The sequence below is a fragment of the Colletotrichum destructivum genome, chromosome 8, assembly GCF_034447905.1.
Source record: "Colletotrichum destructivum chromosome 8, complete sequence".
NCBI classification, from domain to species: domain Eukaryota; kingdom Fungi; phylum Ascomycota; class Sordariomycetes; order Glomerellales; family Glomerellaceae; genus Colletotrichum; species Colletotrichum destructivum.
Window position 1 is genome coordinate 470,905 of NC_085903.1, and position 26,600 is coordinate 497,504.

The following is a 26,600-nucleotide window of genomic DNA, read 5'->3' on the forward strand; positions in this document are numbered from 1 at the left end:
ATGCTTCTTCTGTCAAAAGTACCGGCTTGGGGTCTCCCCCATTCCGAAGAGCCAATCCTGAGAAAGCTGAGCAATGGCATCGCTGTGATACTGGTCGTAGCAGATGCTCTGCAGGTCACCGAAGCAGTCTCGCAGGGTCTCGTCGACCGTCATGTTGACAAAATTGTGGCTGGACTGTCCATACATGGCGTCCGGCATGTTCATGTCCGCGGGCGATTGCAGATGTTCTTGGGTCTCTCCCGTGGACTGGACTGGGTACGAGGGACCGGAAGATAATGAGGCCTGGCCGGTCTGGGCCTCGACAATATCAGCAACAACAGCATCGCTGAGGCGGTCAAACACCTCGGAGCAGTTTCGCGCCATTGCCCATCTCTCGGACACGGCAACCAAGACCTTTGAGCAGGCGCGGGTGTCGTTGACCACCTGGCTGATGGTCGGCGTCGTTCGCAGAGTGGCCCTGGGCGGGTTCATGCCCGAGACGTTCCGGTTCTGTGCGTGTTGCAAGTGATTCCGCAGAGCGTAGATGTAGGAGAGTCCGGCAATGAATATGGAGTGCAACGTCACCCAGGAGTAGTTGATCTTTCGCGAGCGGTGCAGGTTGGCGTAGAGGTTGATGGCCTCCTGCGACGAGTCAAACATGTGCTGCAGCACGGTGCTGTTTCCAGTCGCATCGCAGAGCGTCGAGGACGGGCGGAACAGCATCAGGATCCCGTTGTGGTAGAGCAGGTCGTACCACTCGGCCGAGCGAAAGCTGGACCTACTCGCCGGGGATGCGAGCGGTGGTGCATCGGCCGGGATCAGTGGAAGGTCTATTGTTTCTGCGCGCCAGGACCGGAGCTCCTCAACCAGCGAGCTCCTGTTGTCCTCGTAAGAACCGGTAGACTCGCGGTTCGTGCTAGTGCTCCGGTGTAAGAGGTTCAGAATCTTGCCACAAATCAGCCTGTACCGCACGATGTGGACAAATATCGAGGTCCCGAGATGCCACTCTGGAGAGCCCAAGGGCGCAGTCGATAAGGATCGGTGAAGCGGGACCGAACCAGGCTTATCGAAATGGGGGAGCTCGACATCGATGTCCTCCAGCTGGATGGCCAAAGGTCGGCCGAGGATGAGGCTGGCAATGCGATCCATGGACACCACGCTCCAAAAACATCGCCGCTTGGTCTCCACGTCCTCCCGCCACGCGGACGAGGCAGCATCTCCCTCGCTGCCGTCACGGGACGGACGAGGGGCGTACGTTGATGCCTTGTGCAGACCGAGCTCGAAACACGTCCTCGCGGCCACGCCGATGAGGTGCCAGACACTGGTGCTCGTGTCATGTGAGGTGGTGCCCATCCTGTACTGGCAAATGAGGAGCAAGGCCTGCAGCGCAGTGATGCCTCCCCGCGAGAGTACGTCGCCAAGGCGCGTCATGGCGCGGTTGTAGTGGACCTCGGCGTCCCAGATGCCGTTCCAGTTCAGCTTGTATACCTGCGCCGTGCCTATGGCAAGGGCCATGTCGATCAGGAATCCATCCACAGGGTCCGGCGGATCCGGGTTCCTAGCGTCGTAGACGGCGTCCAGGGCCCGATCCAGTGCTTTTGGAGACAGGAATGGATAACAGAGCCGGTCATGACTGCAATATGCGTCCAGAATCTCTGTCGTGAGGCTTCTCGTCGGTAGGCCTGAGAGCCCACCGGGTGCTGGGTTTCCCGACCGGGGTCGATGCCGAGACGCGGAGCCGGAATAAAGATTGCCAACGGCGTCGTGAGAGGGCCCGACAGGCTGGCTATGGGTTTGCAGCAAGTTGGCGAGGAACAGGCCGCTCGTGGAACCGACAAAGTCCCGACCTCCCCCGGCGTTGAGTGAAAGATGGATGACCTGGCTGGCGATCTCCCCGCTCTCGGCCGGTGCCTGGGTGTCGTCGGACTGTAGACCCAGGCTTGACGTCGTATTCGGGGTAGCCAGTCTGTTGTTGTCGTCAGCGCCGGCTTGCTGTGGTTGCTGCTCTTGGTGAGATTGCTGTGGTTGTTGTGATTGCTGCGGACGTCGTTGTTCATGTTGGACATCGGCCAGTCTCCCGGCTAGGTTGTCGTTCTCGGCCTGCAAGTCCCGTATGTGTTGCTCGAGTCTCTCGACGTCCTGCCGGCGAAGCTGTATCTGGTGCTCCCTCGCAGCGTACGTGCACTGGACGCCGACCCTCGCGCATGGCGCGCAGGACGGCCGTGTGCGGTCGCATTTGACCTTTCGGCGGTGGCAGCGCTGGCATGCGCCGGTCCGGCTGATGGAGCCTGACGGCATTGGAGACGGGGGCTGAAGCGGTTAGCGACTCGAGGGAGTTCCGTGTTGGCATTGAGACGGCAGACAGACGGTCTTGCCGGGTTCAGGGGTGACGATGGGGTAAGGTTGACATGGTGATGTGGTTGGAGAGTTGCCAAGGGAGAGAGAGAGAGAGAGATTCAAGGCGGAGGGGGGATGGGAATGGAAATAGAGATGGAGATGGAGGTGGGAACTGGATCCAGCAAGGTGGGAGGGGAGAGAAGGGAAAGTCTGGGGTAATTCCAAGTTCCCCGCCTCCTCCGCTGCTACGGTGGATATAAATCCACATCCCCGGCTTCTTGGCGTGGCAGTTTATAGCATTTGATGCGATGCAAGTTGAACCATGAATTACTCACCAGAATGACTATTGGACAACTCTCTTCCCAGCTGGTAAAGCCTTAAGATTGTTCATTAACTCGTTTATCGATTCGACAGCATCCCTATACTATAGATACATCCTATCAACTACTTTGTGTACACGCTACATGCCCTGCAAGTCTGCTCCACTCGCCCATGACAGCAACACCGTTAATCCATCATGCACTCCACCAAGATCGAATTCGGGATAGTATACAGAAATATGTCATGAATCTGGTCAAGTCCAAAACCGGCCCGCGACCTAGATGAAGAGCTTGCTGCCATGGTACTTGGTGTCCTTCGCATACAAAGAAGCAGCAGACGCCTTGGTCCGCTCGGGAAAGCCCTTGAACGACACGGCATACGTGGCGACCGAGTGGGAAACCAGCTGGATAGTGCATAGAAATTAGCATTCATTGCATCATTAACAAAGTAGACGAAGAACGCTGCGAAGCATACCTTTGTGTTGATCTCCCATGCAGTCAGGTTGACGTTGCTGACATCGTCGCAGAGCTGGTGGTAGCATGGGTCGTACCAGTCACCCGCCTTGCCGCCGAACAGCTTGGCCTCCTCCTTGGTCTTGACGCCCTCGGCGCCGGTAGCGATTCCACCGCCGGGAATGCCGTTGCGGATGAAAGCGTCGTAGTCGCTGCGGCCGTCAAAGGGAATAAAGGTGTAGGCAAGGTCGTGGGCCTTGTACCAGTCGACGTACAGGTCGCGCAGCTCCTCCGAACCCGTGGGGTTGACGGCGTTGGTCGCGTTGTAGATCTGGTACGCATAGTTGGGGCTGCCGAGCATGTCGTAGTCCATGAAGAGCCGGATCTTCTGGTTCTCCTCGGGGGACAGCACCGAGACGTAATAGTCGGAGCCCAGGAGGCCCTCCTCCTCGCCCGCCCACCAAGCGAAGCGAACGCAGTTGTTGACGCGGAACTTGGTCAGCTGAGTGGCAATCTCCAGGAGACTCAGGCTGCCCGAGCCGTCGTCATTGATGCCGGGGCCGTCGGTGACGCTGTCGCTGTGGCCGCCGAGCATGACGCAGTTGTCCTGGTCGCCCTCGAGCGTCTGGGCCAGGATGTTGGTCGTCAGGATCGTGCTAACGACGGCGTCGATATAGGCGATGGCGTCGACCTTGTCGCCCTTGCGGAGCTTCTCGAGAATGGGCTTGGCGTCGTCGCCGCCGAGGCCAAAGGTCGCCACGTGGTTGGGGGAAGGGGTTCCCAGCGTGCCGTGGACCGTCTCACTCTCGTAGTTGTAGACGACGGCTGCCACAGCACCGGCCTTGCCGGCCTGCTCGCTCTTGGTGCCGAATGAGCAAGTGCCACGGCGGATGAAGGCAATGTTGCCGCTCACTCCTGAGGGGTAGTCCGAGGCATCGCAGCCATCGTTCTCGACGTAGACCAGATCGCCGTGCACAGGCTCCTTGTCCTTGGTCGGCGGCGTCAGGGCCATGGGCGAGGCCGACTTGGGCACCTGGTCGCCGATGACGAGGCGAGACTCGTAAACGTTGCCCGAGACGGCGGGGAACGTCTGATTCCAGATCTTGTAGTAATCGCCCAGCTTGGCGAGGTTAAAGTAGATGTACTCCAGCGTTCCGGTGTGGCCTATATTTCAAGAGTGAGCATGTATGCCTGAAGTGTGACTGGGTGACTGGATTCAGGATCGCCGTACCATCGCTGCCAATGACGCGAGTGGGATGGTTGAACTCCTCCTCTCCGAGCTTGGCGATCTCGTACAGCTCTTTCGCGCGCACAAGCAGGTTATCGGCGCTGATGGTGTCCTGGAGAGCCTCGGTCTCGACCAAGGGCTTCTTGGAGGCCGAGGCCGCCGCGGTCGACGGAGGCGGCGTTGAGAGGACAGACGCCGCGTCGGCAATCAGCGGCGCTTGTTGATCCGCGACCTGCATCTGCAGCTGCAGAGCGGACGCGCCACCAAGCAGGGCCAATCCGGCCAATTGAAGTCGACGAGCTCCAGCCATTGTGATGGGAGTGGTTTCTCAGGTCCTCGGTCCAAAACCTTGGGGTGCTGAGATGAGGTTGAGACGAGGTTGGGGAGCCGTCTCCGTGCGTGTATGTGTGTGTGTGTGTGTGTGTGTAAATGTGTGTGTCACAGACGTCGGGGGAAGACGAAGGTACTGAACCTAACCTACCTAAGGAGACAGGGTCTCGGACGGAGGAGCTGTTGCGATAGACGACCGATATCGCGAATCGGTTAGTCATCGAGCCGAGGCCCCATTTTCGTCATAGGCAGCAAAGCTCTTATCTTATCAGAGCATGCTGACCTCAGATTCAGGAGCCGATAAGACACCAGCTGGGAGGGGAGGTGGAGCACCCAAGCACTCAAGCCTCTCCCTCGCTTCGCAGGGCAATTACCTTTTCCTGCGCAGATTGTATCTGTCAAGATGCTCCCGAGACCCCGCGGATCCCTGCAGAATGTGTCTATTTTAGCGATGCGCATGTTTTCATAGGGGGAACTTGGGTCCCTCTCCCCCCCCCCCGGTCCCCCAATCCCCAGTGGCAGTGGGCCGGCTACCGAGCAGCTCCGCCTCCCTGGGCTTCTGTTAGTGTGAGAGTCTCTCTCTCTCTCTCTCTCCGCGCCGCTGTTCACCACTTTTAATGCCAAATATGCTTTCCCTCGGAACCCGTGTTTTTCAAAGCGCAAACTCAGGGCGGAGAGACTAGGGGCCACGATCCGCGTCCCTTTCTTTCCTTCCTACTTTCTTTCTTTCTTTCTCCATCCGGCCACGTGCTCTTACTTCGTCTCGCTCTTCTGACTGTTCGCATCGTCTCTGGCGCCGAGTCGCCATGGTACTGAGCCAGAAACACTCACCGTCCGTCGTCCAAAATGGGTGATACACCACCAGCTTCGGGAGTGTGGCCACGAGGTGCGTATAGGTCCCATTGCCGCAGACCCCGCTCTCCGTTTAGGCCCAAACAGAGGGCGCTGACTTGTTTCTTTTCCTTCTCCAAAGATGCCGCCTCCTGGGCCTCGATACCGACCGAATTCCTCCTTGCCGAGCTCTCGAAGCGACACGGCCATGCGGGCGCCGACGCAGATGCCGCCAACGCCAACGCCACCAAGCCCCAGTGCGGCTCCTCGCGAAAAGAATCCTACGATACGCCGTTGCACATTGGCGCCCTGATTCTGATATTGGCATTGAGTACAATCGGTACGTTGCACCTTGCACCTTGCACCTTGCGCCGCGGATAGATGCCACCATACCATGTCATACCGTAGCAAGCCCGCCCCCATGCCGTAGCTTGAGAGTCTGGGCGTGTGTCGTCATGATGCCTCTCAAAACCACCAATTGCAATCATCTCGAACGCCAATGCTAACAAACATCCAACAGCTTGCGGCATCCCCCTGCTCCCCCGAAGGACTTCCAAGGGCCGACCCCAGAGTATCATCCTCTTCTACTGCCAACACTTCGGCACTGGCGTCCTTCTCGCCACGTCCTTCGTCCATCTTCTTCCGACGGCCTTCACCTCTCTTACTGATCCATGTCTCCCCTCCGTCTTCAACAGAGGCTACCCCCAGATGGCCGGCTTGGTCGCCATGGTCGCCGCCCTGTCCGTCGTCGCACTCGAGTCCTACCTGGCAACCCGGGGTGCCGGCCACTCCCACTCGCATTCGCACGAGTACGAATACTGGGACGAGGAGGACAACGCGCAGCACTCCCCCGAACTAGACACCCACGCGGCGGGGAGCATGGCCTCGCACAGGCACGGCTCCCACCGGCCCGAAGACATCAATCTCGATAACATGGAGTCCACCCAGAGCCTGATGGCCGGCGCCTCGCCCTTGCCCAGCTCGACGCCGACGCAAGCCAAGGCCACTCACGGTCTCGCAAACGACCGCGACAGCTTCGACGACGACGCCTCCGACATCGACCTCGACGTCAATGAACTGGACCCCGTTGTCGCCGACGGACCCCGCCGACGAAGCTCGCCCGGCAGCCGACCCAAGATCGTCGTGACGCCGGGCGCGGGCGCGGGTGCGGGCGCGCCTCAGGTCGTTACGGAAGAGGAGCAGGCCAAGCTTCTCCGCCAGTGCCTCCTCCTCGAGGGCGGCATCCTCTTCCACAGCGTCTTCATCGGCATGGCCATCTCGGTCGCCACGGGCCCGACTTTTATCGTCTTCCTCATCGCCATTAGCTTCCACCAGACGTTCGAGGGGCTCGCCCTCGGCAGCCGTATTGCCGCCATCCAGCTACCCCGGTCGTCGGTTCGCCCTTGGCTCATGGTCCTCGCGTTCGGCGGCACGACGCCGCTCGGCCAGCTCATCGGCCTAATCGTGCATAACCTGTACGACCCCATGAGCCAGACGGGGCTGCTGATGGTGGGGTTCATGAACTCCATCTCGGCGGGGTTGCTCCTCTTCGCGGGGCTGGTCCAGCTGCTGGCGGAGGATTTTCTCTCAGAAAAAAGCTACAAGACTCTTGTGGGCAGAAAGCGACTCAAGGCCTACCTGGCGGTCGTTGGCGGAGCGTCGCTCATGGCGCTGGTAGGGGCGTTTGCTTAGGTAAATTTGAATTAGATGTATACCAAACTAGCGTCGAGCTATGAATACAGCCTTGTTAATCAGCACCACTACGTGTTGTTCCCTCTGTCTGTCCGCTATGGTCTGCCGTTTGTTTGACAGACATTGAGATGGATGGACGGCCTCGTGAGTAGAGTATCTTCTTAAAAGTCTCTAGCATTAGTTGGCGATTCTTCAACTGGATACAACGCTTAGCACGATGCAGAACCAGATGCTCCATAGACATTACTTTCACATAAGTTCTACTATACACTCATATTCATATGTGAGCGAGGAGGGGAATCGGCGAATACTCAGTATACCACACATAGTGTAAGTAAGTACGCGTATCTCTAGTAAAGGAAAAAAGCGGTCACAGACTCTAGAGGGGGAAAAACTCAAAAAAGATAACCCGGGGAGTGGCTGTGCCAATCGCGGTGAGGATTTGAGCCTCACGCGGGGGTCGAACCCGCAACCTTGAGATTAAGAGTCTCACGCTCTACCGATTGAGCTAGCAAGGCGGGCTAATTGGTGAGCTGGTCCGAGAGGACCTGCTGCTTGTTGGAAACGAGTGGCCATTGAGTCATTTAAGAAGAGATGAAATGGGGTAACGATGGGCATTTGGTGAAGAGATTTTTTTTTTCAAGTGATTTTCTTGGAACTAAACTGAATAAGTGGGGGGGCCGTGTGGTCCGTCTCCGTGCGCCCCGGATTTATGGGTCGAGGACCGGGCACAGCCCCGGATCTTCGTATCTGCTTCTCCTTCCACATAGAATGGAACACTTGGTCGAATTTCTACACAGTGCTTGTTTACTTTCCTATCTGTTTCCTGAAAAAATCTCAATAGCCCTGTTGCGGTTTGCACATTCACATCTATCTTCCAGACGCCTACAGCGGCAGGATAGCCACCGGCAAAGCTTCGGTAGGAAAAACCGGATTCCTGAGTACAGTCTGATGACGTGCTTTCTCAGAAACGGATCGTGCCAGGACCGCCACTTTAGAACGTCTTTGATCCTGCCTCGTACATCGGAGGCAGGTCGCACGTAATGGTCTAGAATGTGCTGTTGTCTCTCCGGCGGGGTCATCCGCATCAGCCGGGCCAGAGGGCGGATCCCGCCCGCGGCCATCCGCCACAGATTGTAGATGTCGTCCACCGGGGTCCATCCCTTTCGCTCCCTGAGTAGCAGCATCGAGGCCACGGCCGTGAACCTATCGCTGTCCTTTTTGAAGAGAAACTCGCGGGGGTACCCGTTCCAGACTGCGCTTTCCCACTCAGGACACGCCAGCCGGTAGACTGGGACATCTCCTGACGCCGTATGCCAAGTACCTACTTGTGCAACGCTAACATCGCTGTCTTTGTTTCGTCTCATCAGATCAATGGCAGGTTTGTCCAGCATCTGTATCTCCCTCATCTTGTCGTCGTTGGCCCAGAAGAGCCGGGTTGAGCGCGAACACACAATCGGGTCGTCGATCGCCTCTCGCAAGTCCTGAGCTGGTTCCTTCACCGTGATGTGCGAGTTGAAGGAAGGCTGGCCGCTAACCTTATATATGCGAACCACCTTTCGCAAGGCGAGTTGGAGGTAGTCGTCGTTTCTGCGGCAAACGAACTCGACAACCTGGTTAAAGTTGGACAAATTTCTCATAGGGCATGTAAAATAGGGGTCCGCCCTTGCCACGATCGTTTTGCCAAGACGGTCGTATAGCTCCTGCTCTTCCCCGGCTTCGTAGATCTCGTAGTTCCGATAGAGGCACTGGGCGTAGAGTTCGAACAGAAGGATTGGCCGCTGATGCCACTTGTCCTCGTACCTCTCATGCGAATATGAGCCAGTCCATGCCCAGCCAGTCCGACAGTACAGTTGCGAACAGGGCGCGGACCCGGCCGAGAGTGTGGGGTGGCTCTGGCACTGCGTTATGCCAGATTCGATCAGGCTCACTTCTTCGATGAGCTCAAGCAGAGCCATGCTTGTGTAGGAGTCCCCGGGCAAAAGCGCAGAAAGGGGAGCTAGCGGGTCCATGCTCTCCAAGAGTTCGCAGGTCAGATTGACGAGGTCTCTGGACTTTACAGGCTCCGTAGACTCTTCGTGGATCCGGCGGAGGCGGACGACGGTCAGCGCCTCCGGGACCAGGTAGTCGTTGATGTGCAGGGCGAGAACGTTCGCCTTATACTCGAGGAAGTGCTCGACAGCAATATGAGACGTCAAAATCCATGCGCGGAGGTCGCTCACGGAGTCCAGCTCCATCAAGATCTGATAGTGCAGCTCGGACGGCAGGCGGAAGATGTGTGGCCTTCCGCGACTACGGGTCCGGGCCATTTTCGACAACGATGTTGGGTGTTTGCTTAAAAGCCAAGTCCAAGTTTCAAGGGTACGAAAATGGGGTCTTTTTTTGAGAGACTAAAGAGAGGGAATCGATTTTCATATACCGATGAAAGAAACGTTGCAAAGAATGAGATACCGTTTTGTTCTTGTAGATGATGAACTGTCTATTTCCACTTGCAAAATCTCGACCATGGGTCTAGCAAACTCAGTATGTGTGAGCCCTCTGGTATCTCCTTTTGCATCAAACTTTCTTTACCGACACATTTTTTCTCGGTAAAAGGTTTCCTATGCTGTACTTCACATTGTGTATGCAGCGTTGTGACTGATGAATGCTGGCAGCCGGGGGGGGGGGGGGGGGGCTTACCATTCAACCTACCCTCTTGGACTAAGATACCTAGCCAAGGCGGCATCTTGGCCCCTTTACCGTCTTCCATTCAATATCTCCATTCGCCTAAATGAATTGTCGAATCCCAACCATCGTTCCTTTTTTCTCAGGCTGCTTTGGCCAAAAGAGCTGGGCAAATCTTTAGCCTCTGTCGTCACGGCTCGTACTTTTGCGTCTCTGGCGCTCTCGACTTCTCCTGGCGGCTGCAACAGCCGACATGGCGACGAAGTCACTCCCCAAAGACGGCATCTTTTGTTGTGAGATGCCGCACCCTCTGGGCTTTGTAACAACACCCCCGCCCGTCATTCGTCCGGGAACCATTGTCGTCGCCGCGGCAGCCCCGGACGTCGAGAAGGGACACCCCGACCAAGATGGGTGGCTTCTTTCCGACTTTTACGCCTTCAACTATTTGCCAAAGGGCGTCGGTGGGAATCAAGCCTGGCTGACAGCAGCTGTAAGCAGTAGATCTTCAATGAGCCGCTATTGAACCGTGTGCCTTCTCTAGTCGATACTAACGGTTTGCTCTTACAGGATCCTCTCAAACTCACCCAGGCCGGTCCTCACACTGGCCGCTATCTGCACGGGAATCCTTCCCGAGATAGAAAGATTGTTCTGAGCAAAAAGCTGCTCGACGCAAACGAGCTTACTCCCGTCGTACTTGTGCGCTCGGACATGACCTCCCGCTTCCTTGAAGAAGTCCATGCCGCATCGAGACGAGCGGTGAAGAATCAAGTCTCTCTTCTCCTCTCGGGCTTCTGCCACAGTTAAGGCAACTGGGAATTTCTGCTTGACAGGGGCAACAGGGATGAGGGCCTTTCGGTCGCTCAGCTCCGGGCACCATCGCGAAAACCTGTCACACGACTCTGTACTCGACTGCTTGTTACTCCGGCGGGTGGATCGTGAGAGATCTGACCCATCCAGAGCGCATGCCTCTGGACGATACTATGCTGGATACCGCTAAGCCGAAGGCCATGTTCGATGCCTGGCAAAATTCACCTTCTATCATTCGTGCCTGCGGATCCATCTTCGCCAACGCAGTCATCGACACACTTACATCCTTAACGAGCCCGCTTCTCGAAAGTGGCGATCGTGATGGTAAGCTGAGCGTCGACAAGGATGATGAACAACAGTCAGAAGCGTATCAGAGCTTTTGTCACTCCGTCCTCGATATTCGCTCAGGCCACAGCCGTCATTTCGCTCATCTGTCGTCATTAACAATCAACGCCCCAGATGACCAGTGGGATTGGAACTGGACTCAGCGGTCCGGTATTCTCTTGGTATGCTTTAAAGAGCGATGGAATTCCCTCGTTACAGTACAATCTCACTTTAAATCACCAAAAACCGACCATGGGAAGATGTTGCCTGAATATCTGGACCCGAGCAATCCGTCCTTTTCGGACTCAGTCGCTGTCCCACGTATGGGCGGGCACTTGGAAGTCATCAGGTCAGAGCTGATGCGCGACCAGACCGATAAGCAATTCAAGGAGATGGCAGAAAGGTTACTCTAGACGTGTCCCGGAGACTGGAACTCCGGCTGGGGACCGCTCACGCGCGGCTGTCTCCGAGCATTTGTCGCCGGAAACACGACCCCAGACCCGGACATCGACGTTGCCGCGATGATGGCATTTCGTTGGGGGGTGAGCCTGTTGGCAGACTGCACGGTCCGCTATTTCAACCTGGCGGCACCGAACAACGAGCCTTGCATCATGTGGGACAGCGCCGCGTGGACGTGTAAGGCGCCGGCCATCATCCCGGATTACGAGGAAAGGCACGAGGACGCCTGGAGCGCTCTCCGCAACGCCGGGGTCGAAGCTGACCCGTCCGATGTCCAGGGCCCCCCCTTCGGTCGATTCGCAGAGTATCTGACCGTTGCAGTGTCGAATCTCTCGAGAGAAGCTTCCTTGAGTGTGACCGGAGAGATGGGCGAGTTTATGCAGAGAATCAGACAGTTCAGCATGGAACGCAATCTCGAGGCCGCTATTTGCAGCGACAGCGTGATTGCAAAGGGCTGCGAGCTGTGGGAGATTCTTGGAAGTGGAACCTGACATCACTCAAAGTAATTAGTCTAATAGCACTTTAACTGTAGTATTAAACAGTGTCTGACAGTACGGAGTACTTATCGAAGTCAAGGACCCTTTGGGGTACTATTGTGCGAAAATTGCTGTGTATTCAACGACTATGGCAAGATGACTTTTGAACTACTGCAACTGGTACTGATAGCTTCGCATGTTCCGATCTTCCAATCTTCCAACATCCAAGCAGAATCGACTTTCATGCTTGCGTGCTGGAAAGGATTTGACGAGAAAGAAAGAAGCTTCGACAGCGAAGCCATCTCCGTCAAGGTCGCGAAGCCAACCAACTACCTTTGAAACCTTTTCGAAACCATCTCCGCAACCCTTAAGAGCCCTTCGCGGTGACTCACAGGCATGTCCAAAGGGTACCTCGCTACCAGGAAAGGTTGCAGGCGGTCTTGGCCATCGTTATCTAGACTGTGGCCATTAGGAAATTAAAGAAGAGGATTTTCTATAGCTGTATCAAAAGGCTTATTTCTAAAGGGACATACTGGTTCATAGAAAGGAGCGCAGGATAAGGTAAAGAAGATGACTGAAATTAAAGCTGTCTTCTTCTATATGAAGATGGTGTGAGAATATCGAGGGACATGACGGCGAGCTTGGCCACTGATCTAGTCTTGTTGGAAAGCAACGAAGGCTTACATAGAAAACAAAAATATGGCTGTTTCGACGGACAGATGGAAATGATCTTTTAATTTTCTTCTCTTTTGCCTTGTAATGTTTTATCTGGCTTTGATATACTCCCTTCTCGACTTTCTTCTCTACTCCCCTCTATAGTCTGTCTATCTAAATGGGCTAGGACATAAGATAGATGGATACTAAGGCGTGCAGTTCATTTTTCAAAAGAGAAAAACCAACAACCACCCGGCTCATTTTCCCAGACAAGTTTGGCGTTGAGGCGCAGGCTGGCTGACCATGCGTGTTATTGTCAACCTTGAGCACCCAGAGTGTGAGTCACTGGAGGCGTCGAGGGCGCATAAAACACCGTCTCAGCTCTGTCAAACCTTGGCCTGATTTCTCCCTCCAAAACCCCCCATTCTTTTGCTCCATACTCGACCCGAGCTCATTGGAATCAAGTGCCATTGGTGTCTATTGTATTGCTCCATCGCCGGCAGAGTGAATGGTGTGTAGGCAAGAATGCAAGAAGAGTAAGTCAAAAGAGTGTAAGTCAGACAGGTACGTACCGCCCTTTTCGATCCGCAGTTCATCCGGTACCAATTATCACAGCGCCTGTTGGCAGCTAGCCGCGATCAACCATAGGGGACCGACCAGGTACGTATCGCCGTACCCAGCACGCCTAAAATTCGGAGGTGGGGACATGGGTATGTGCTCCCGCACCTCTGACGCGCCGCCGAAAAGCAATCGAATCGAATCCCACCATCGTCGCCGACCCAAGTCAAGCATCCACATGCACCTCTTTGCGCCTCTGTACCTTTGACTTTTTGCGCTCCTCCATCTGGCCCAAGAAACCCGCCACAACCCACCAATGCTGCTCAATCGGTGACCTCTGGCCCCCCTCCGTCTACATTCGCAGATGTAGACAACATTGAAGCACCAAGTTTGACTCCCATCGCCGACGGCGCATAACGAGATACGAGATACCCCCCCCTAGTCGAGGACGAGAGAGAGAAAAAAAAATCCCCAAAGAGCCACCCCCACCATAGAGCCGAGCCGATCTCTCTCAACGAACGAGCCGCGCCACGCACGACGACCTCCGTCTTCCTACGGACCCGATACCTATTTCCTAGATACCCAGCCAGTTAGACGACGGGAGTCCATTCCCCAGGTCGACAGCCAGCCGCCGCCGCCATGGCTCCAACACCCCCCGCGGCCTCGCCCTCGGCGGCCACGACCTCGAGCACCGACTCCAAGATGGAGGTGTGGAAGGAGACGCTGTACGACCACTTCCAAAAGGCCGGCGACGAGGACCAGCTCTTCACCCAGTACGACATCCTCGATTTCGACGTCATCCCGAACCGCGACACCGTCACCCTCCTCAAGGTCCTCCAAAGCCTCACCAATGACCGCCTCCTCATCGCCGTCTCCTCCCAGACCGGCCTCGCCTGGCGATGGCGTTCCGTCGAAGATGCCGAAAAGTACGCTCTCCATGTGCCCCTCTCTTTTCCCTGTCCTCCCCTACGCCACTCTGCTAATACTGTTACCTGCCAGATACAAGCTCTGCTCAACCGACGAACAGCGCATGGTCTACGGCGCAATCGACGAGGCCGGCGGCGACGGCATCTGGTCCAAATCCATCCAGAACCGCCTCAACATGCACGACTCGGTCCTCAAGACGGCCCTCAAGCAGCTCCAGGGCAAGGGCCTCATCGCCCCCTTCAAGAACGTCGAGCACCCCAACAAGCGCATGTTCATCAAGGCCTCCATGCGGCCTTCGGAGCGCGCCACCGGCGGGCCCTGGTTCACCGACTCGGCACTCGACGAGGCCTTTATCGAGGAGCTGCAGCGCGTCATCTTCGACTACATCAAGAAGAAGAGCACGTACCTGAGCACCGGCTCCTCCGGGACCCGCACAGCCGTGCCCAAGAAGGGCGTCCTGAAGGGCGGCCTGGACGCAAAGGGCAAGAAGCGCGGGGCCTCCGAGATGTCGGGCGTCGACGACGAGGCCGGTACAAAGAGCGCCGTTCTCGCCGTTCAGCCTCCTAAAAAGGTGCCCGTAAACCTGCCCCTGCCCGCCGGCTTCAAGGAGTACCCGACCGTGCGCGAGATCGCCCGCTTCATCTCCCAGTCCGGCATCACTTCGGACACCATCCTCGGCGAGGAAGACATGCAGAAGCTCATCGACGTGCTCGTCTTTGACGGCCTCATCGAGCCCATCCGCATCTCGGGTCACCTGGGCTACAGGGTCACCCGCGCGCCCCGGCAGAGCACAACCAACTGGGCTGCGAGACAGGGCGGCGGGCCCGACGAGGGCGGGCCGGAGCCCTTCGTCAATGGCTACACCGAGGCTCCCTGCGGTCGGTGCCCCGTCTTCGACCTCTGCGAGGAGGGCGGCCCGGTGAGCGCGAGCAACTGCGTCTATTTCAACCGGTGGCTGGGTCTAGAATGACACGCGGCACGAGGCTCGGACGATGCAGAGGGAGAGGAAGTGGGAGAGAAGAAGGGAGGGAGTATCAAAAAGCGGGGGCGGTTGGCTTGACTCGATTCACATGGGAAAGCATTGCATTGGCGTTGGCACGATTATACAAAAAAGGAGGACACGGCCGGGAATGGTTTGCCGGGGTACATGTTTCATCCTCCCAAGCGGACTTAGTTTCAATAGCAGCCGGGGAGGGTACCGGTTGTGCAAGTATACCAAACATATATTTGACCCTATTCGCATCTTTCCTGCGCATCCAGAAAGCTGGTTGGCGGCCTTCGAGCGCCGTACTGGTCGTAACATGCCGGACTGGAATGGTTACTATAATCCTGCCACCGCCATTGATACTACACTCCAGCACACCTTGGATTCGTCCTGAACACCCTCATTCGACCTCTCTATGCTCCAACCCACAGCAGGCCCTTTGAATTCCCAGTTGGGTCCAAGAATCTTCACGTCGACTCAAACGTCCAGCCGTCTTCCCGTTCGCGGAGTACAGCACATGGATTTTCTGCGACCGACTAGGTAAAGAAAACACGTCACTCGTCAGCTTTCCCTTCCTTCTCAAAATCCCCACGGTCTTGAAAGGTGGGGAGAGGGGGGGCGGCGGGTTCTTTCGGAGCGTTATCAACTTACACTGGCAACCATAGCCGTAGCCGACCTCGCTCCGCGCCGCGGTGACCTCGTCCGGATGGCACATGTTGTCATCGCAGCGGTCGTAGCCGACCCAGTGACAGCTGGTCAACGGCTTCTTGAGCTTGCCCAGCCGGCAGCAGAGCTTCACGTACCGCGCGAGGTGCGGGTGCGGGCACCGGCCGTACATCTCGTTGTTGGTGGCGACCTGGGCCTCATCGGCGTGGCATTGACCCTGGCTGTTCATGTCGTCAGTACGTCTCTCCCCTATTGCAAGAATGTTTGAATAATGAAGGGGTCGGTGGGGGAGCGGGCGAGACGGCGTGACTTACCATTCAGTCCATCGACACTCGGCCATCATCTGATCCCAGCCCGGCAAGGGACACGTGAAGTACTTATACCCCGTAGAACACTGGCTCTGGTCGGACTCGGTCGGGCCCCCGCCGTTGCCGGACTTGAACAGGACGACTTCGCCTTCTTCGCCGGCGCCGTTGCAGTTCGGACCGGTGCCGCGCCATATGCATTCCCTCTTCTTCCCGTTGGCGTCGACGCCAAAGCGCTCCACGGTGTCGTCGTGGCAGCAAATTGGCTTCCCCCAATTTGTCTTTTGCTCAGGGCTGTCAGCTTCACAAGTCCCTGAGCCCAATGTAGTCCCCGTCCCGGAATTGGATCGTGTCTCCATCTACTCACCTCGTGGCACGAGTCTTTCGCCCATCCGACGTAGGTGTAGCCCGGCCTGCACTGTTTCACGCGAAGGTCTTGGCAGTCTGGCGTACGGTAGCAATCGAGACGCCGGTTGACGTTGAGTCCGTCGTGGTGGGCTTCAAAGGTGAGGGCGAGGCCAGATACAGAACCCCAGAGTGTGGTTACAGCGAAAAGAAGGGAGTTGAGCCCGCGCATCTTTTCTGCAATGAATCTTACTCGATACTCCGGTCAGAAGTGGTGTTGACGTTGAGAACTGGAGGATTTATATTGCAAAGTGTTGTGTGCGTACGGGGTGCAAATTATAGCTGGAAGACAAGTGAGAATCGGTGACTGAACTACTCTATGATCATTTCTCCCTTTTTTGATGAGATAGAAATCCTTACAGGCTCGTGAGACCCGTTTCTCCGATGCTGGATCTTATGACCCTATCTCCGGATGCCCTCACCCTCAAACCCCCTTTTTCCAAGAAAATAGAGAAAGGAAAAAGAAGTTCAGGAACCCTCACAGTTGTCAGACTTTAAATTCTTTAATAATATCAGCCCATGTATAGGTAGCCAAGTACAATAGTTAAGCAGATGGCAAGCTCTTTGTGTTGCTATATACGTTGGCTCGGAAGGCATCTAGTGCTATGCATTTCCATGGTTACAATATCCTACCACATCTCCTCTCAGTCATTACCTGTCTTCCTAGCAGGGGTTCTCTGCACTTTGTGCATGTCACGTAACACAGATTTGGTTACCCGAAAGGGTTTCGTGGTCTACGGAAAAGGTTGCAACATTTCTTTCCCAACCCTCCGCGCGAGCTTCATCACGTCGACAATCCTGACCACGTACCAATCACGCACTCCTCATATGTGGAACAGAAGTATCTACAATCACTTCAACTTCAAGAGAAGACGAATCTTACGGGTGACCGAGAGAAGGGTGTACTTATTGAGAGCCTAACCATTCTGGCCCTTGCAGCCTGCAGCCTGATGTAATATGCATGACCATTCCTCGTTCAGCATGTCATTAATATGTGCCACGTCTCTGCAGCAGGCAGACGCCAGCGGTGAAGGATAAGTTGAGAAAATGAGAGGGGGCACCGTCTATCCTGGGTGCCCTCTGGCTAAGTATCTATAACAACCTCCACGAAACATCTCTCCGGCTTGGCACGGGCTGTTAGTGTCATGCTAAGGAGGGGCCCCAGTTCCCGCGGTTTGCCGCCGCGCGCTGGGGCAGATTAGCTATACGCTAATCAAACCCTTAACAACGCACATTTTCCCCTCGATTCGAGCCGACGATTATTCAACCTAACGAGCCGCCGCCGACTTGACATCGCCTTCCGCAGGCTAGATGAAGTCTTCCTGGTAGGGCAGGAAGCAGAGGTTCCATCTAGCCTCCCGAAGGAGCCGGGCGAACTTCATTCCCGGCGCAAGCGGCACTTCCGGGCCCAAATTGAACACCACCGATCGACTTTTCGACTTCGCTCCCTCAACACCTTTTCCCCTCAAACGATCGAAGACCCCCTCGAAAAGACAAACAGACACTAGGGTTGCTGTGTATAGCCACGGTAATACACGGCTGTGCTTGTTACAGAGCCTAACAGCAAACCCTACAACCTATCCTCACGAGGTTTCGCCCCTTGTGGTTTCCCTCGTGGCGGTATAACCTATCACGATATGCTTCGGACGGCTACTGGGACGTTGTGTAAACCAGCAGCCTGCGGGCTCTGGGTCGAAGGAGAGGAAATACCGGCGGAATCGCGGTTTAGGGACGACCAGAGCACTGTCTCGGGCAAGCCAGCGGCACCCAGAGACAGCTCGAACACATAGTTGCCTCTAGGCACGACTTGGAGGACGATTTGGACTGTATCTAGTGGTAGTTATAGGCCTACGGCTCTCCACGCCACATACCCTTCGGGAGGTCTGCCGCAAGGGCGGTTGCGCTCTTGCCGCCATGGCGTAAAATACAACAACAACAACAACTAAGTATCTATAACAACACTCCTTTTTAAACAACCATCATATTGGCTCACCCCTACGTAGTCCGCAACCACAATCGAAAAACAAAACCTCCTTCTTTAGCCATGGATAGTCGCAACATCGCCCCCGATCAGGTTCTTCTCAACCATATTTTTCCCGACCAGCCCCAGGCCTCCAGCTCCATCATCCTTCAGAATTGGGACAAATGTATGTGCAAAGCGAGCTTTCCAAACTCCCCAGAACCCTGCCGCCCTCGTGTTGTTCGACTGGAGGTCATACGCCAGGATGAGAAGGCCACACAGTTCAACATCGTCTCGGCAATGCATAAAATCGCCGCCGACGCCATTCACGACCTCGTTCCAGCCACCTTCCAAATCGGCGTCGCGAGCAACGGAGAGGGAAGACGACTACGCTTCTGCATAATGGACTTCGCCGAGGGAGTCACGTTGGAAGAGGTCTGGGAACAAATGAACAGCGAAAACCAGCAGTCCGTCGTGGCTGCTTTGGTCGAGGCGTTGCGGAAGTTACACTCTATGAGACTCTCTGACGATCGAGTCCGGGACATCCTACGGCGAGAAATGGATGAGCAAGATGTAGAAGCTTTCCAAAAGGCCGTCATGGGCGGGCCGAGTACGGGATTTCTTCACGACGGGCTAGCCCTTCTTCACGCCATCACCTGGAGATTGGAACTGAAGAAGCCCTTTCACACAACAACGCCCATCCCAGATTCCGACGGCGGCGGCATTGTCCTCCGATCGCATTTTGACGAGCTTGGTTCCGTAGAGCTCCAAAGCGCCACCATGGAGCAGTGGGGACGCGAAGCCGTGTTCTGCCACAACGATCTCACCCCCCGCAACATCATCCTCTGGCCACGCAACGCCGACGACAGGACTCGGGCGCCCGATTACGAGCTCTCCGCCATCGTTGACTGGGAGCTTTCGGGTTTATACCCCGCCTCGTACGAGCTGAGCCTTCAGAATACCTACCTCAGCGGCGGCAACCGTCTGGTGTCCTTCTATCTGCTCCTCAAGCGACAGATGGGGAACCTGGTACCCGTCTCCGCGGCCCAAGTCTCCCTGCTGCAGGCCATGAAAGTCCTGTCCGAGTCCCGGCAGCGAAGGCTGGCGGAGGGCTCCAACATCCCGGCGCACATTCGCGAGAGATTCATTCAGAGGTTACAGTTGCGCCGGCACGAGGATCCTTACTTTGGATGGGTACCAAAGAACCAGGGAGCGGCACCGCCTGAGTTCTCCCGCGTGGACGCCCAGAGACTCGAGGACGATGTGGTTGCCGAGATGGTCGCGCGGAGGCGGTCGAAAGTAGCCCGATGACGTGATGTTTTGGGGTTGGCCGGACGCAAGATGGGTAAATATTAGAATGAATAGGACATTGCCATACTGAGTGTATGGAAATCGTACCAACAGGTAGTAAAAGTAAGTTTAAACGCGTCTCGCGTCTGGTTCATTGTGAGCTTGTAAACTTAGCATAAGATTCTCTGCATATATAGGCTGTGACATCTGTCTACCTACACTGTAAGCCAGTCGTTCGAACACTGCATCGATTGCATGCATTTCGGAACGCTTTTAGCCCGTATTGCACATATTAGTAAACTCGCATTTATCCGTGTGTCGCAAAGGAAGGCCGGAGTCGCGGCGGGGTAGCGGTTATTCCGGAGCCGAAGATGTCAATCGGAAGATATCCAAGCGAAAGCATCATGATGCTTTAGGTACCTAATCTATTTTACGTTTCGCTAACCAATTGCGACTTTCTGTTGGATACTACGTGTTGTGAGTCAAGGACTTGAAACTTGATTTTTGTGGATGCCGGTAATCAATATGTCGTCATGCGAAAACATACGCTCTGGAAAGGCATGCAAGACCTAAATTAGAACAATCGCCCAATCTGAAGACAATGGAACGTTCGGTTGCACTTGAACGACACAGCGGCAGTAACATTTTGTCTTGGCTAGCTATGGAGCAGCAACGAAGCTATTGGCAGCCAAGCCGCGCATTGGCGCGATTCCCATGTCTCCGCCAAAATGTCCCTCCTTCCCGTCAAGTTGTCTCTCGCGACATTTCAGAAGCAGGACCTAACGTACAAAGAACCGAGCAAAAGGCAATTTACAGCTGGCCGGACTTGACGATGGTGGGGCGCTTGCCGTACTTGACGGTGCCGCTGGAAGAGCCGGTAGCCTCAAGAGCCTTGACGATGTTAAGGCTGTTCTGGTCAGCAACCTCGCCGAAGACGACGTGGCGGCCGTTGAGCCACGAGGTGACGACGGTGGTGACGAAGAACTGGGAGCCGTTGCTACGAAAGGGGTTAGAGAGTGGCTTGGATTCAAGGAGCAGAAGGAAAGGCTTACGTGTTGGGGCCGGCGTTGGCCATGGAGAGCAGACCGGGCTTGTCGTGCTTCAACGAGAAGTTCTCGTCGGCGAACTTCTCGCCGTAAATGGACTTGCCACCGGTGCCGTTGCCACGGGTGAAGTCACCACCCTGGAGCATGAACTCCGGGATGATGCGGTGGAAGGAAGAGCCCTCGTAGCCGAAGCCCTTCTCACCGGTGCAGAGAGCGCGGAAGTTCTCAGCGGTCTTGGGGACAACATCGTAGAAGAGGTTGAAGGTGATGCGGCCGTTCTGGGCTGTAGGCAGAGAGGCTGGTCAGCAGAGCTCGATTGACCTTGAGCGGGTGACAGCGAGGGATCAAAAGCTTTGAGGGGAGGGGAAGCAGAGGTGCGAATTGACGGCCGCGGGAGACTCTAGCATAACGCCGCGGGCGTGTAAAAGGGCACTCGCGATGATTGCTCGATGGAATCCCAATGGCAGACAGAGGGAGAACCTACGCTGAACGGTGGAGGTGGCACGGCCGGAGGCGTCGAGGACGGGACCCTCCCACTCGAGGTCGAAGAAGCTGGAAAACAAGGTCAGTTATTGCGTCATTGAGAGCTTGCGATGGCCATGAGGCCGTCAGCAGAGATGGGGACAACTTACACTTGAGGACCAGGCATGATGTTGGATGCTGAGAAGAATCGAACGGATGGCTTGGTAGATGCAGGAATCACAGTTCGGAGAGGTTGGATGAAGGCAGAAGGTCGAGAAAAGGGCGAGGGTGAAACGGAGGAGCAGGAGAAGGTATGGCGGGGTAGGAGGGGTCGCAAAAGGGTTGGTCTCATTTTTTCAACAGCTGGGTGGAGGGGTTTATTGTTAGCGCCAGAGCTCTCCACTGCGGGTGCCGAACGAGCGAATTGGATACCGAGGATGGGAGGAAAGAGGGGTGAAAAGTCACGTGAAGTGAGCTGTTGCTGAGGTCACTGACGGGCCGGGAAGTACCTGACCAGCATGGATCAAGTATCCGTACCTTCTACTAGTACGACGCGGTGACGGTGACGGAGGGAGGGCAGGAAGGAGGGGTTGGGGGGGAGGCGTTGCGGTGGGGAGAGGGGGGGGAAAGGCTCAAAGCAGAGGGTAAACGAGGGTAGACGAGGGGCAAAGCGATCTTCTTTCCGGCGCTCTGGCTTGGCCTTGGCTGTGACCTTGGTTTTGGGTTCGCCTCAGCCCAATTGTTGCTGCTGGGCATACTTCCCGACCAGTGAGGCCGCAGTCTTCTCTCACCGTAAAAAAGCCGACGACGGGGATGACTTCATCAGGGCAGCAAGTCCCTTCCTCACTTATCACTCACTCACTCCCTCCCCTATTGACCTCAGTCCAGCTGAGGCAATGGAAATGTCGGAGGAGGGGTGATTGCGTTCGAGCAGCCTGCAATCGTTGCCGTTGTCCAGAGAGGAGGAACAGAGAGTGATTCTCTAGTTCAACCGACAGGATGGCGTCGCTGGCTGCTGGCTACTGGCCCGAAGACGCCATGCTCACCGGGATGTAGAACCTGCTGCGCCTGCCACCGGTACCTGGATGAACCCGCAACTCAACAAAGAGAGGCAAATACCTCGGGGCAGCGCAAGCTACAAGAGCCATTGGCAACCCCTCCCGGTGCGGCACGGGCAGGAAAGCAGGCAAATGCACGTCAAAACCCCGAGACCGATGCCCATTGGAGCGACAGCATAAAAAGGGAGGAGGGGACGGCAGCATAGCTAGCATAGCTGGCATAGCTGGGGCCGAATCTCGACTCGTCCTTCACCATGGCCAAGTCACCGTCCCCCACTGGCCCACGTTGTTCCTTGACAGTTCGGAAGCGCGTAGAATCTTGAGCCAGTGGGAGCGGGGATTGCCGTGGGTGAGCGACGAGCGCGGATGGCACAGCAGCAACAGCGGTGGACAATGTCATGACAAACGGGTGGACGGCCAATGAGTGCCGACCAGTGATAATGGCACCATCTACCGCCGCCATGTCGGTTGGTGTCTGTGTGTCTGTCCGCCAGCTGGAGGCTGGAGGCCGTGCAGCTTGTGCTTTGCTTGGAGCTATCCAAGTTGCCAGCTAGGCTCAATGGCTGACTATCCCTTTCTGCCTGCCAGGACGGTTGAGCTGCAGTAGTTGGATGGGAGAGCTCCCCTTCCTTTCGTACAGCTCAATTGGCTTGCATACGAGCCGCCTTAGCCGCATAGCGAAAGGTCTTGCAGCTCCGATGACTTTCATGTGGGAGTACGGGTACGGGGTGAGATGGGTGAGGTATGTATGTGTGAAGGAGAGCTTTGGTTGTAGGAGAGTGCATGTGAACTAGGACAGTGGTTTTGGGAGTTGGACAGAAAGAACAGCTTTTTACATACCTCGATGAGCAGGATTACACGGTAAAGATGATGATACAGGTACAGAAGAAGAAGAACAGGATGAATGTGATGGATGAAGACCGATTGTCGCTGATGAGAAAGAATCGAGTCGTGCTGGCTTCTCAGGAGAGAAAACTTTTGGTGAGGTCAGGGACTTCCCAAAGGGGGACGGGAGGCCACGGAACGGGGCGGGCGGCCTGACACGACAACCTGAGGAACACAATTTCGCGACTGACGCCCAGGGGAGAGCAGGGGAGACGACGTCTGAGCACGGGCGCCCATTCAATCAGAGGACAGCTATGACACTCTGTTTCTGAGTTGGCATTGCATTGAACATTGAACTTGGGAGTTTCTGTAACAACTACTATGGAAAATGATCACATATAACGGGTTATTGAAGTAGAAACAGAATGCCGAATTCAATCAAGTTTGTCAGATAGGATGAAAGCCCCCAGAGAACCAGTCTTTGTTGCAATCCCGTTCAATCCATTCAAGTATTGTTTGCTGTTCTTCTCAGAAACAGCGCCTGTTACAAATCACTCTCGCACTGGTCAAGGCTGGAGGTACGTACCGCTGCCTTCTGGACACCAATCCCAGTCGACCAGGGAAGCTCTTCCCCTCTGTCGCTATTTCTATCTGTACGTTTCGCTGCGCTCCCCCGCCCCTTGCTACTCGGATATATCACGTGACAGTTTCCACGTCCCCTTTCCTACCTTGGCCAATCTTATCTTAGGTACCTACGGTAGACAATACGTACCCCCTGCCGCCGCCGCGCCGTCCGAGGGCCGATTGGATTGACCTGAGCCTGAGCCTGAAAGTTCCAGGGTGGCCAGGTCGCCGGAGTTGCCCATCATATTATCTTCCTTTGAAACGTCGACAAAGGATCACAGGGATTCCAACTCTGCAATCCGCCCTTCGCTGCTGCGCCTTTGGGCTTCCCTCGTCTGCCGTCAATTGAACTGATCTCCCATTTCTCTCTGTCAAATCCGCCAAAATGGATTGGAATAACCTCAAGGACACGGTCGCGAGCATGACCCTGTACGACGTCAAAGCCGGCGTCAGGAAGGTCCAAAATGGTAAACCATCAGCCGTTCCGAACTGCAAGGTGCCCGTGATCGCATGCTGACCGCGCCCAGCCGTCATGAACTACACAGAAATGGAGGCCAAGGTCGGTGTTGTCCGTTTCGTCGGCCTTACCATTGTCCGTCTAACAGCTGCCAGGTCCGAGAGGCGACCAACAACGAACCCTGGGGCGCGTCCTCGTCCCTGATGCAGGAGATCGCCAACGGCACCTTCAACTAGTACCTACCCTCCTCCCCTCCCCAGTCAAGACAATCCTCTCTCCGGCAACGCTGACGGGCTTCCAGCGCGACCCTCAACGAAATCATGCCCATGATCTACCGCCGTTTCACAGAAAAGTCCGCCGAGGAGTGGCGGCAAATCTACAAGGCCCTCCAGCTCCTCGAGTTCCTCATTAAGCACGGCTCCGAACGCGTAATCGATGATGCCCGCGGCCACATCACATTGTTGAAGATGCTGCGCCAGTTCCATTTCATCGACCAGAACGGCAAGGACCAGGGCATTAACGTCCGCAACCGCGCCAAGGAACTGGCTGAGCTTCTCAGCGATGTCGAGCGCATTCGGACGGAGCGCAAGAAGGCGCGAGCCACCAAGAACAAGTATACCGGTGTCGAGGGCGGCATGAGTCTCGGAGGCGGCTTCTCTGGCGGCAGCGGCAGCGGCAGCCGTTATGGCGGGTTCGGAAGCGAGTCGGGTGGTTATGGAGGCTACTCTGGTGGTGTCTATGGCGACGGCGGCGGATTCGGTGGGCAGGAGAGCAACGACTACGGTCGAACGCAGGCACACACCGACAAGTTTGAGGAATACGACGAGTTCGACGATGAACGCCCGGCTGCCAGCTCCTCGGCCTCTCGGTCCAAGAGACCCGAGCGAGCGGCAGCCCCCAAGGCCGAACCGCCCAAGAAGAAGGAGCCCGAAGTGGACCTCTTCTCCTTCGACGACCCGGCGCCCACTTCCGTTCCCGCCCCTGCCTTCGCGCCGACCTCTTCCAGCGGCTCCGGCCTGGGGTCTCTGTCGGCCCCGTCTGCCGCCAACGACGACGACGAGTTTGACGACTTCCAGTCCGCCGCCCCCGTTCCAGGTCCCGCTGCTGCCGCCCCTCTCTCCCCTCCTGTCATGACGGCCAACTCTGCGACGACCTTCGCCGCTCCCCAGCCCGTGTCGGCACCCCAGCAGGCCAACATAGGCAACATGGTCAGCATGTCCTCCATGTCTCCCGCTCCGAGCGCCAACTACTCGGCCTTCAGCACGCCTGCTATTGCCTCTCCCGCGGCACAGGTGAAGCCCAGCGGCTACCAGCCTTCAGGGCCCAACTACTTTGGTTCCGTTCAGACTGCGATCCCCCAGTCTACGGGCGGCTCCTTCGCATCTACCCCTAGCGCGGCTGCGCCAAAGGCGGCTTCTGCTAAGCCCGGTGCTGCCGGCGGCGACGCTTTCGGCGCTCTATGGTCGCAGGCCAGCACCGGCGTGAAGAAGACGAGCACGCCGACCGCCGGCCCAGCCCTGGGCCAGCTCGCCAAGGAGAAGAGCAGCGCCGGCATCTGGGGTGCTCCCGCTCCCGCGTCATCGGCATCAAAGCCCGCGGGCGGCGCATCCTCGTCCGGCGGCAACCACGGCCTGGACGATCTGCTTGGCTGAACCGATGCCATGACAACGAGATGGAGACAACATTCTGGAGAGACGGGGGAGTTTTCGCCCTGCCATCACCACCGGCTATATAGTGAGAAGCAAAGGACTGGCTGCCGCGTGAAGGTAGGAATAAGGGGATGCGTGTGCTGATAGGCTGCTATCCAAGGCGTATCGGCAGGCAAAAAGAAGACTGCAACACATGATCATATACTGAAATTTTCAAGCGAATCACATTTCTAAAGTTTTGCCCTGATTCCATGCATCCGCCCACTTCGTGCTATGCAATGTGACATCATCTAGGACTGTTCGCCGCGTCGACGCGTCTGTTCGGGTAGGAGCTTTGAGCCTACTCCATGTTAATTCCTCGGAGTCATAACGATTGCAGGACCTTCGCAGTCCTCTGCGGCCGGCGACGCGGCCCTGATGCGACCACAATCCGAGGCAAGCCGTGGCCGCGATGAACGGCATATGGAACGAGGTCCAGGCTGTCGAGCAGTCTATCGCAGACCTTTGCATGCATGCATACCTCCTACGAGTAAGCGCCAAGGCGATCAGCAGCAAACCGGCCCGTCCGCGGACCAAACACCGTCGTTCCGTGACAGCGGGGGAGGAAATAGTTCAATAGGCTCGGGGAGTCGTGACGGGCCAGTAACGGCCTCTCAATATCAGGTCATTGGTCCGTCCTCAACAAAAAAAAAAAAAAAAAAGAGAGCCTCCTCGAAGCCAAGATATGCGGCCCAGGTCGGCAGCCGCCAGACCAGGTTTCAGGTCCGGTACCTTGCATGGTTCCCGGGGGGGGAAGGGCTACCAAGCTCGTATGAACAGGCGCCTCAGC

General features: G+C 56.3%; 11 protein-coding genes across 11 annotated transcripts; 5 read left to right on the forward strand and 6 right to left on the reverse strand.

Moving 5' to 3' along the window:
• Nucleotides 1-11: 11 nt before the first annotated feature.
• Nucleotides 12-2,481, reverse strand: CDEST_11994 (uncharacterized protein). Its single transcript, XM_062928150.1, has one exon. It carries the CDS (start codon nt 2,275-2,277, stop codon nt 13-15), a length of 2,265 nt encoding a protein of 754 aa, XP_062784201.1. The 5' UTR covers nt 2,278-2,481; the 3' UTR covers nt 12.
• A 216-nt stretch (nt 2,482-2,697) lies between these two features.
• On the reverse strand, nt 2,698-4,788 carry CDEST_11995 (Putative PA domain, peptidase M28, PA domain superfamily). Its single transcript, XM_062928151.1, has 3 exons — nt 4,321-4,788; nt 3,112-4,253; nt 2,698-3,040 (listed from the first exon to the last, which is right to left on the reverse strand). Exons 1-3 carry the CDS (start codon nt 4,625-4,627, stop codon nt 2,915-2,917), a joined length of 1,575 nt encoding a protein of 524 aa, XP_062784202.1. The 5' UTR covers nt 4,628-4,788; the 3' UTR covers nt 2,698-2,914.
• Nucleotides 4,789-5,252: 464 nt separating this feature from the next.
• On the forward strand, nt 5,253-7,236 carry CDEST_11996 (Putative zinc/iron permease). Its single transcript, XM_062928152.1, has 3 exons — nt 5,253-5,533; nt 5,621-5,818; nt 5,999-7,236. The coding sequence occupies exons 1-3, from the start codon at nt 5,494-5,496 to the stop codon at nt 7,168-7,170; spliced, it is 1,410 nt and encodes a 469-aa protein (XP_062784203.1). The 5' UTR covers nt 5,253-5,493; the 3' UTR covers nt 7,171-7,236.
• A 749-nt stretch (nt 7,237-7,985) lies between these two features.
• CDEST_11997 (uncharacterized protein) lies at nt 7,986-9,479 on the reverse strand (the record flags this gene model as incomplete). Its single annotated transcript, XM_062928153.1, has 1 exon — nt 7,986-9,479. One exon carries the CDS (start codon nt 9,477-9,479, stop codon nt 7,986-7,988), a length of 1,494 nt encoding a protein of 497 aa, XP_062784204.1.
• Nucleotides 9,480-10,087: 608 nt separating this feature from the next.
• On the forward strand, nt 10,088-11,915 carry CDEST_11998 (uncharacterized protein; the record flags this gene model as incomplete). Its single annotated transcript, XM_062928154.1, has 4 exons — nt 10,088-10,324; nt 10,402-10,633; nt 10,699-11,147; nt 11,379-11,915. 4 exons carry the CDS (start codon nt 10,088-10,090, stop codon nt 11,913-11,915), a joined length of 1,455 nt encoding a protein of 484 aa, XP_062784205.1.
• A 1,052-nt stretch (nt 11,916-12,967) lies between these two features.
• On the forward strand, nt 12,968-15,271 carry CDEST_11999 (Putative RNA polymerase Rpc34, winged helix-like DNA-binding domain superfamily). Its single transcript, XM_062928155.1, has 3 exons — nt 12,968-13,118; nt 13,170-14,038; nt 14,112-15,271. The coding sequence occupies exons 2-3, from the start codon at nt 13,752-13,754 to the stop codon at nt 15,007-15,009; spliced, it is 1,185 nt and encodes a 394-aa protein (XP_062784206.1). The 5' UTR covers nt 12,968-13,118; nt 13,170-13,751; the 3' UTR covers nt 15,010-15,271.
• A 307-nt stretch (nt 15,272-15,578) lies between these two features.
• On the reverse strand, nt 15,579-15,919 carry CDEST_12000 (uncharacterized protein; the record flags this gene model as incomplete). Its single annotated transcript, XM_062928156.1, has 2 exons — nt 15,579-15,619; nt 15,676-15,919. 2 exons carry the CDS (start codon nt 15,917-15,919, stop codon nt 15,579-15,581), a joined length of 285 nt encoding a protein of 94 aa, XP_062784207.1.
• A 4-nt stretch (nt 15,920-15,923) lies between these two features.
• On the reverse strand, nt 15,924-16,572 carry CDEST_12001 (uncharacterized protein; the record flags this gene model as incomplete). The annotated part of the gene is made up of 3 exons (XM_062928157.1): nt 15,924-15,939; nt 16,005-16,261; nt 16,363-16,572. The coding sequence occupies 3 exons, from the start codon at nt 16,570-16,572 to the stop codon at nt 15,924-15,926; spliced, it is 483 nt and encodes a 160-aa protein (XP_062784208.1).
• Nucleotides 16,573-17,460: 888 nt separating this feature from the next.
• Nucleotides 17,461-19,747, forward strand: CDEST_12002 (Putative aminoglycoside phosphotransferase, protein kinase-like domain superfamily). Its single transcript, XM_062928158.1, has one exon. It carries the CDS (start codon nt 18,445-18,447, stop codon nt 19,669-19,671), a length of 1,227 nt encoding a protein of 408 aa, XP_062784209.1. The 5' UTR covers nt 17,461-18,444; the 3' UTR covers nt 19,672-19,747.
• A 465-nt stretch (nt 19,748-20,212) lies between these two features.
• Nucleotides 20,213-23,196, reverse strand: CDEST_12003 (Putative cyclophilin-type peptidyl-prolyl cis-trans isomerase domain-containing protein). The gene is made up of 5 exons (XM_062928159.1): nt 23,057-23,196; nt 21,329-21,521; nt 21,181-21,248; nt 20,703-20,979; nt 20,213-20,647 (listed from the first exon to the last, which is right to left on the reverse strand). Exons 2-5 carry the CDS (start codon nt 21,508-21,510, stop codon nt 20,461-20,463), a joined length of 714 nt encoding a protein of 237 aa, XP_062784210.1. The 5' UTR covers nt 21,511-21,521; nt 23,057-23,196; the 3' UTR covers nt 20,213-20,460.
• Nucleotides 23,197-23,826: 630 nt separating this feature from the next.
• CDEST_12004 (Putative ENTH domain-containing protein) lies at nt 23,827-26,014 on the forward strand. The gene is made up of 4 exons (XM_062928160.1): nt 23,827-24,132; nt 24,193-24,224; nt 24,278-24,357; nt 24,424-26,014. The coding sequence occupies exons 1-4, from the start codon at nt 24,051-24,053 to the stop codon at nt 25,772-25,774; spliced, it is 1,545 nt and encodes a 514-aa protein (XP_062784211.1). The 5' UTR covers nt 23,827-24,050; the 3' UTR covers nt 25,775-26,014.
• Nucleotides 26,015-26,600: the final 586 nt, after the last annotated feature.

What these genes read in the sequence shown, in the direction of transcription:
- CDEST_11994 (XM_062928150.1), bottom strand. Translation starts at nt 2,277, where the DNA reads ATGCCGTCAGGCTCCATCAGCCGGACCGGCGCATGCCAGCGCTGCCAC.
- CDEST_11995 (XM_062928151.1), bottom strand. Translation starts at nt 4,627, where the DNA reads ATGGCTGGAGCTCGTCGACTTCAATTGGCCGGATTGGCCCTGCTTGGT. An exon ending in TCGCGTCATTGGCAGCGATG is followed by an intron (nt 4,254 to 4,320) that starts GTACGGCGATCC and finishes CTTGAAATATAG; the next exon opens with GCCACACCGGAACGCTGGAG. An exon ending in CATGGGAGATCAACACAAAG is followed by an intron (nt 3,041 to 3,111) that starts GTATGCTTCGCA and finishes TGCACTATCCAG; the next exon opens with CTGGTTTCCCACTCGGTCGC.
- CDEST_11996 (XM_062928152.1), top strand. Translation starts at nt 5,494, where the DNA reads ATGGGTGATACACCACCAGCTTCGGGAGTGTGGCCACGAG. An exon ending in TTCGGGAGTGTGGCCACGAG is followed by an intron (nt 5,534 to 5,620) that starts GTGCGTATAGGT and finishes CCTTCTCCAAAG; the next exon opens with ATGCCGCCTCCTGGGCCTCG. An exon ending in ATTGGCATTGAGTACAATCG is followed by an intron (nt 5,819 to 5,998) that starts GTACGTTGCACC and finishes AACATCCAACAG; the next exon opens with CTTGCGGCATCCCCCTGCTC.
- CDEST_11999 (XM_062928155.1), top strand. Translation starts at nt 13,752, where the DNA reads ATGGCTCCAACACCCCCCGCGGCCTCGCCCTCGGCGGCCACGACCTCG. An exon ending in TCCGTCGAAGATGCCGAAAA is followed by an intron (nt 14,039 to 14,111) that starts GTACGCTCTCCA and finishes GTTACCTGCCAG; the next exon opens with ATACAAGCTCTGCTCAACCG.
- CDEST_12002 (XM_062928158.1), top strand. Translation starts at nt 18,445, where the DNA reads ATGGATAGTCGCAACATCGCCCCCGATCAGGTTCTTCTCAACCATATT.
- CDEST_12003 (XM_062928159.1), bottom strand. Translation starts at nt 21,510, where the DNA reads ATGAGACCAACCCTTTTGCGACCCCTCCTACCCCGCCATACCTTCTCC. An exon ending in TGCCACCTCCACCGTTCAGC is followed by an intron (nt 20,980 to 21,180) that starts GTAGGTTCTCCC and finishes CTCTGCCTACAG; the next exon opens with CCCAGAACGGCCGCATCACC. An exon ending in GCCAACGCCGGCCCCAACAC is followed by an intron (nt 20,648 to 20,702) that starts GTAAGCCTTTCC and finishes CCCCTTTCGTAG; the next exon opens with CAACGGCTCCCAGTTCTTCG.
- CDEST_12004 (XM_062928160.1), top strand. Translation starts at nt 24,051, where the DNA reads ATGGATTGGAATAACCTCAAGGACACGGTCGCGAGCATGACCCTGTAC. An exon ending in CGTCAGGAAGGTCCAAAATG is followed by an intron (nt 24,133 to 24,192) that starts GTAAACCATCAG and finishes GACCGCGCCCAG; the next exon opens with CCGTCATGAACTACACAGAA. An exon ending in ACACAGAAATGGAGGCCAAG is followed by an intron (nt 24,225 to 24,277) that starts GTCGGTGTTGTC and finishes AACAGCTGCCAG; the next exon opens with GTCCGAGAGGCGACCAACAA.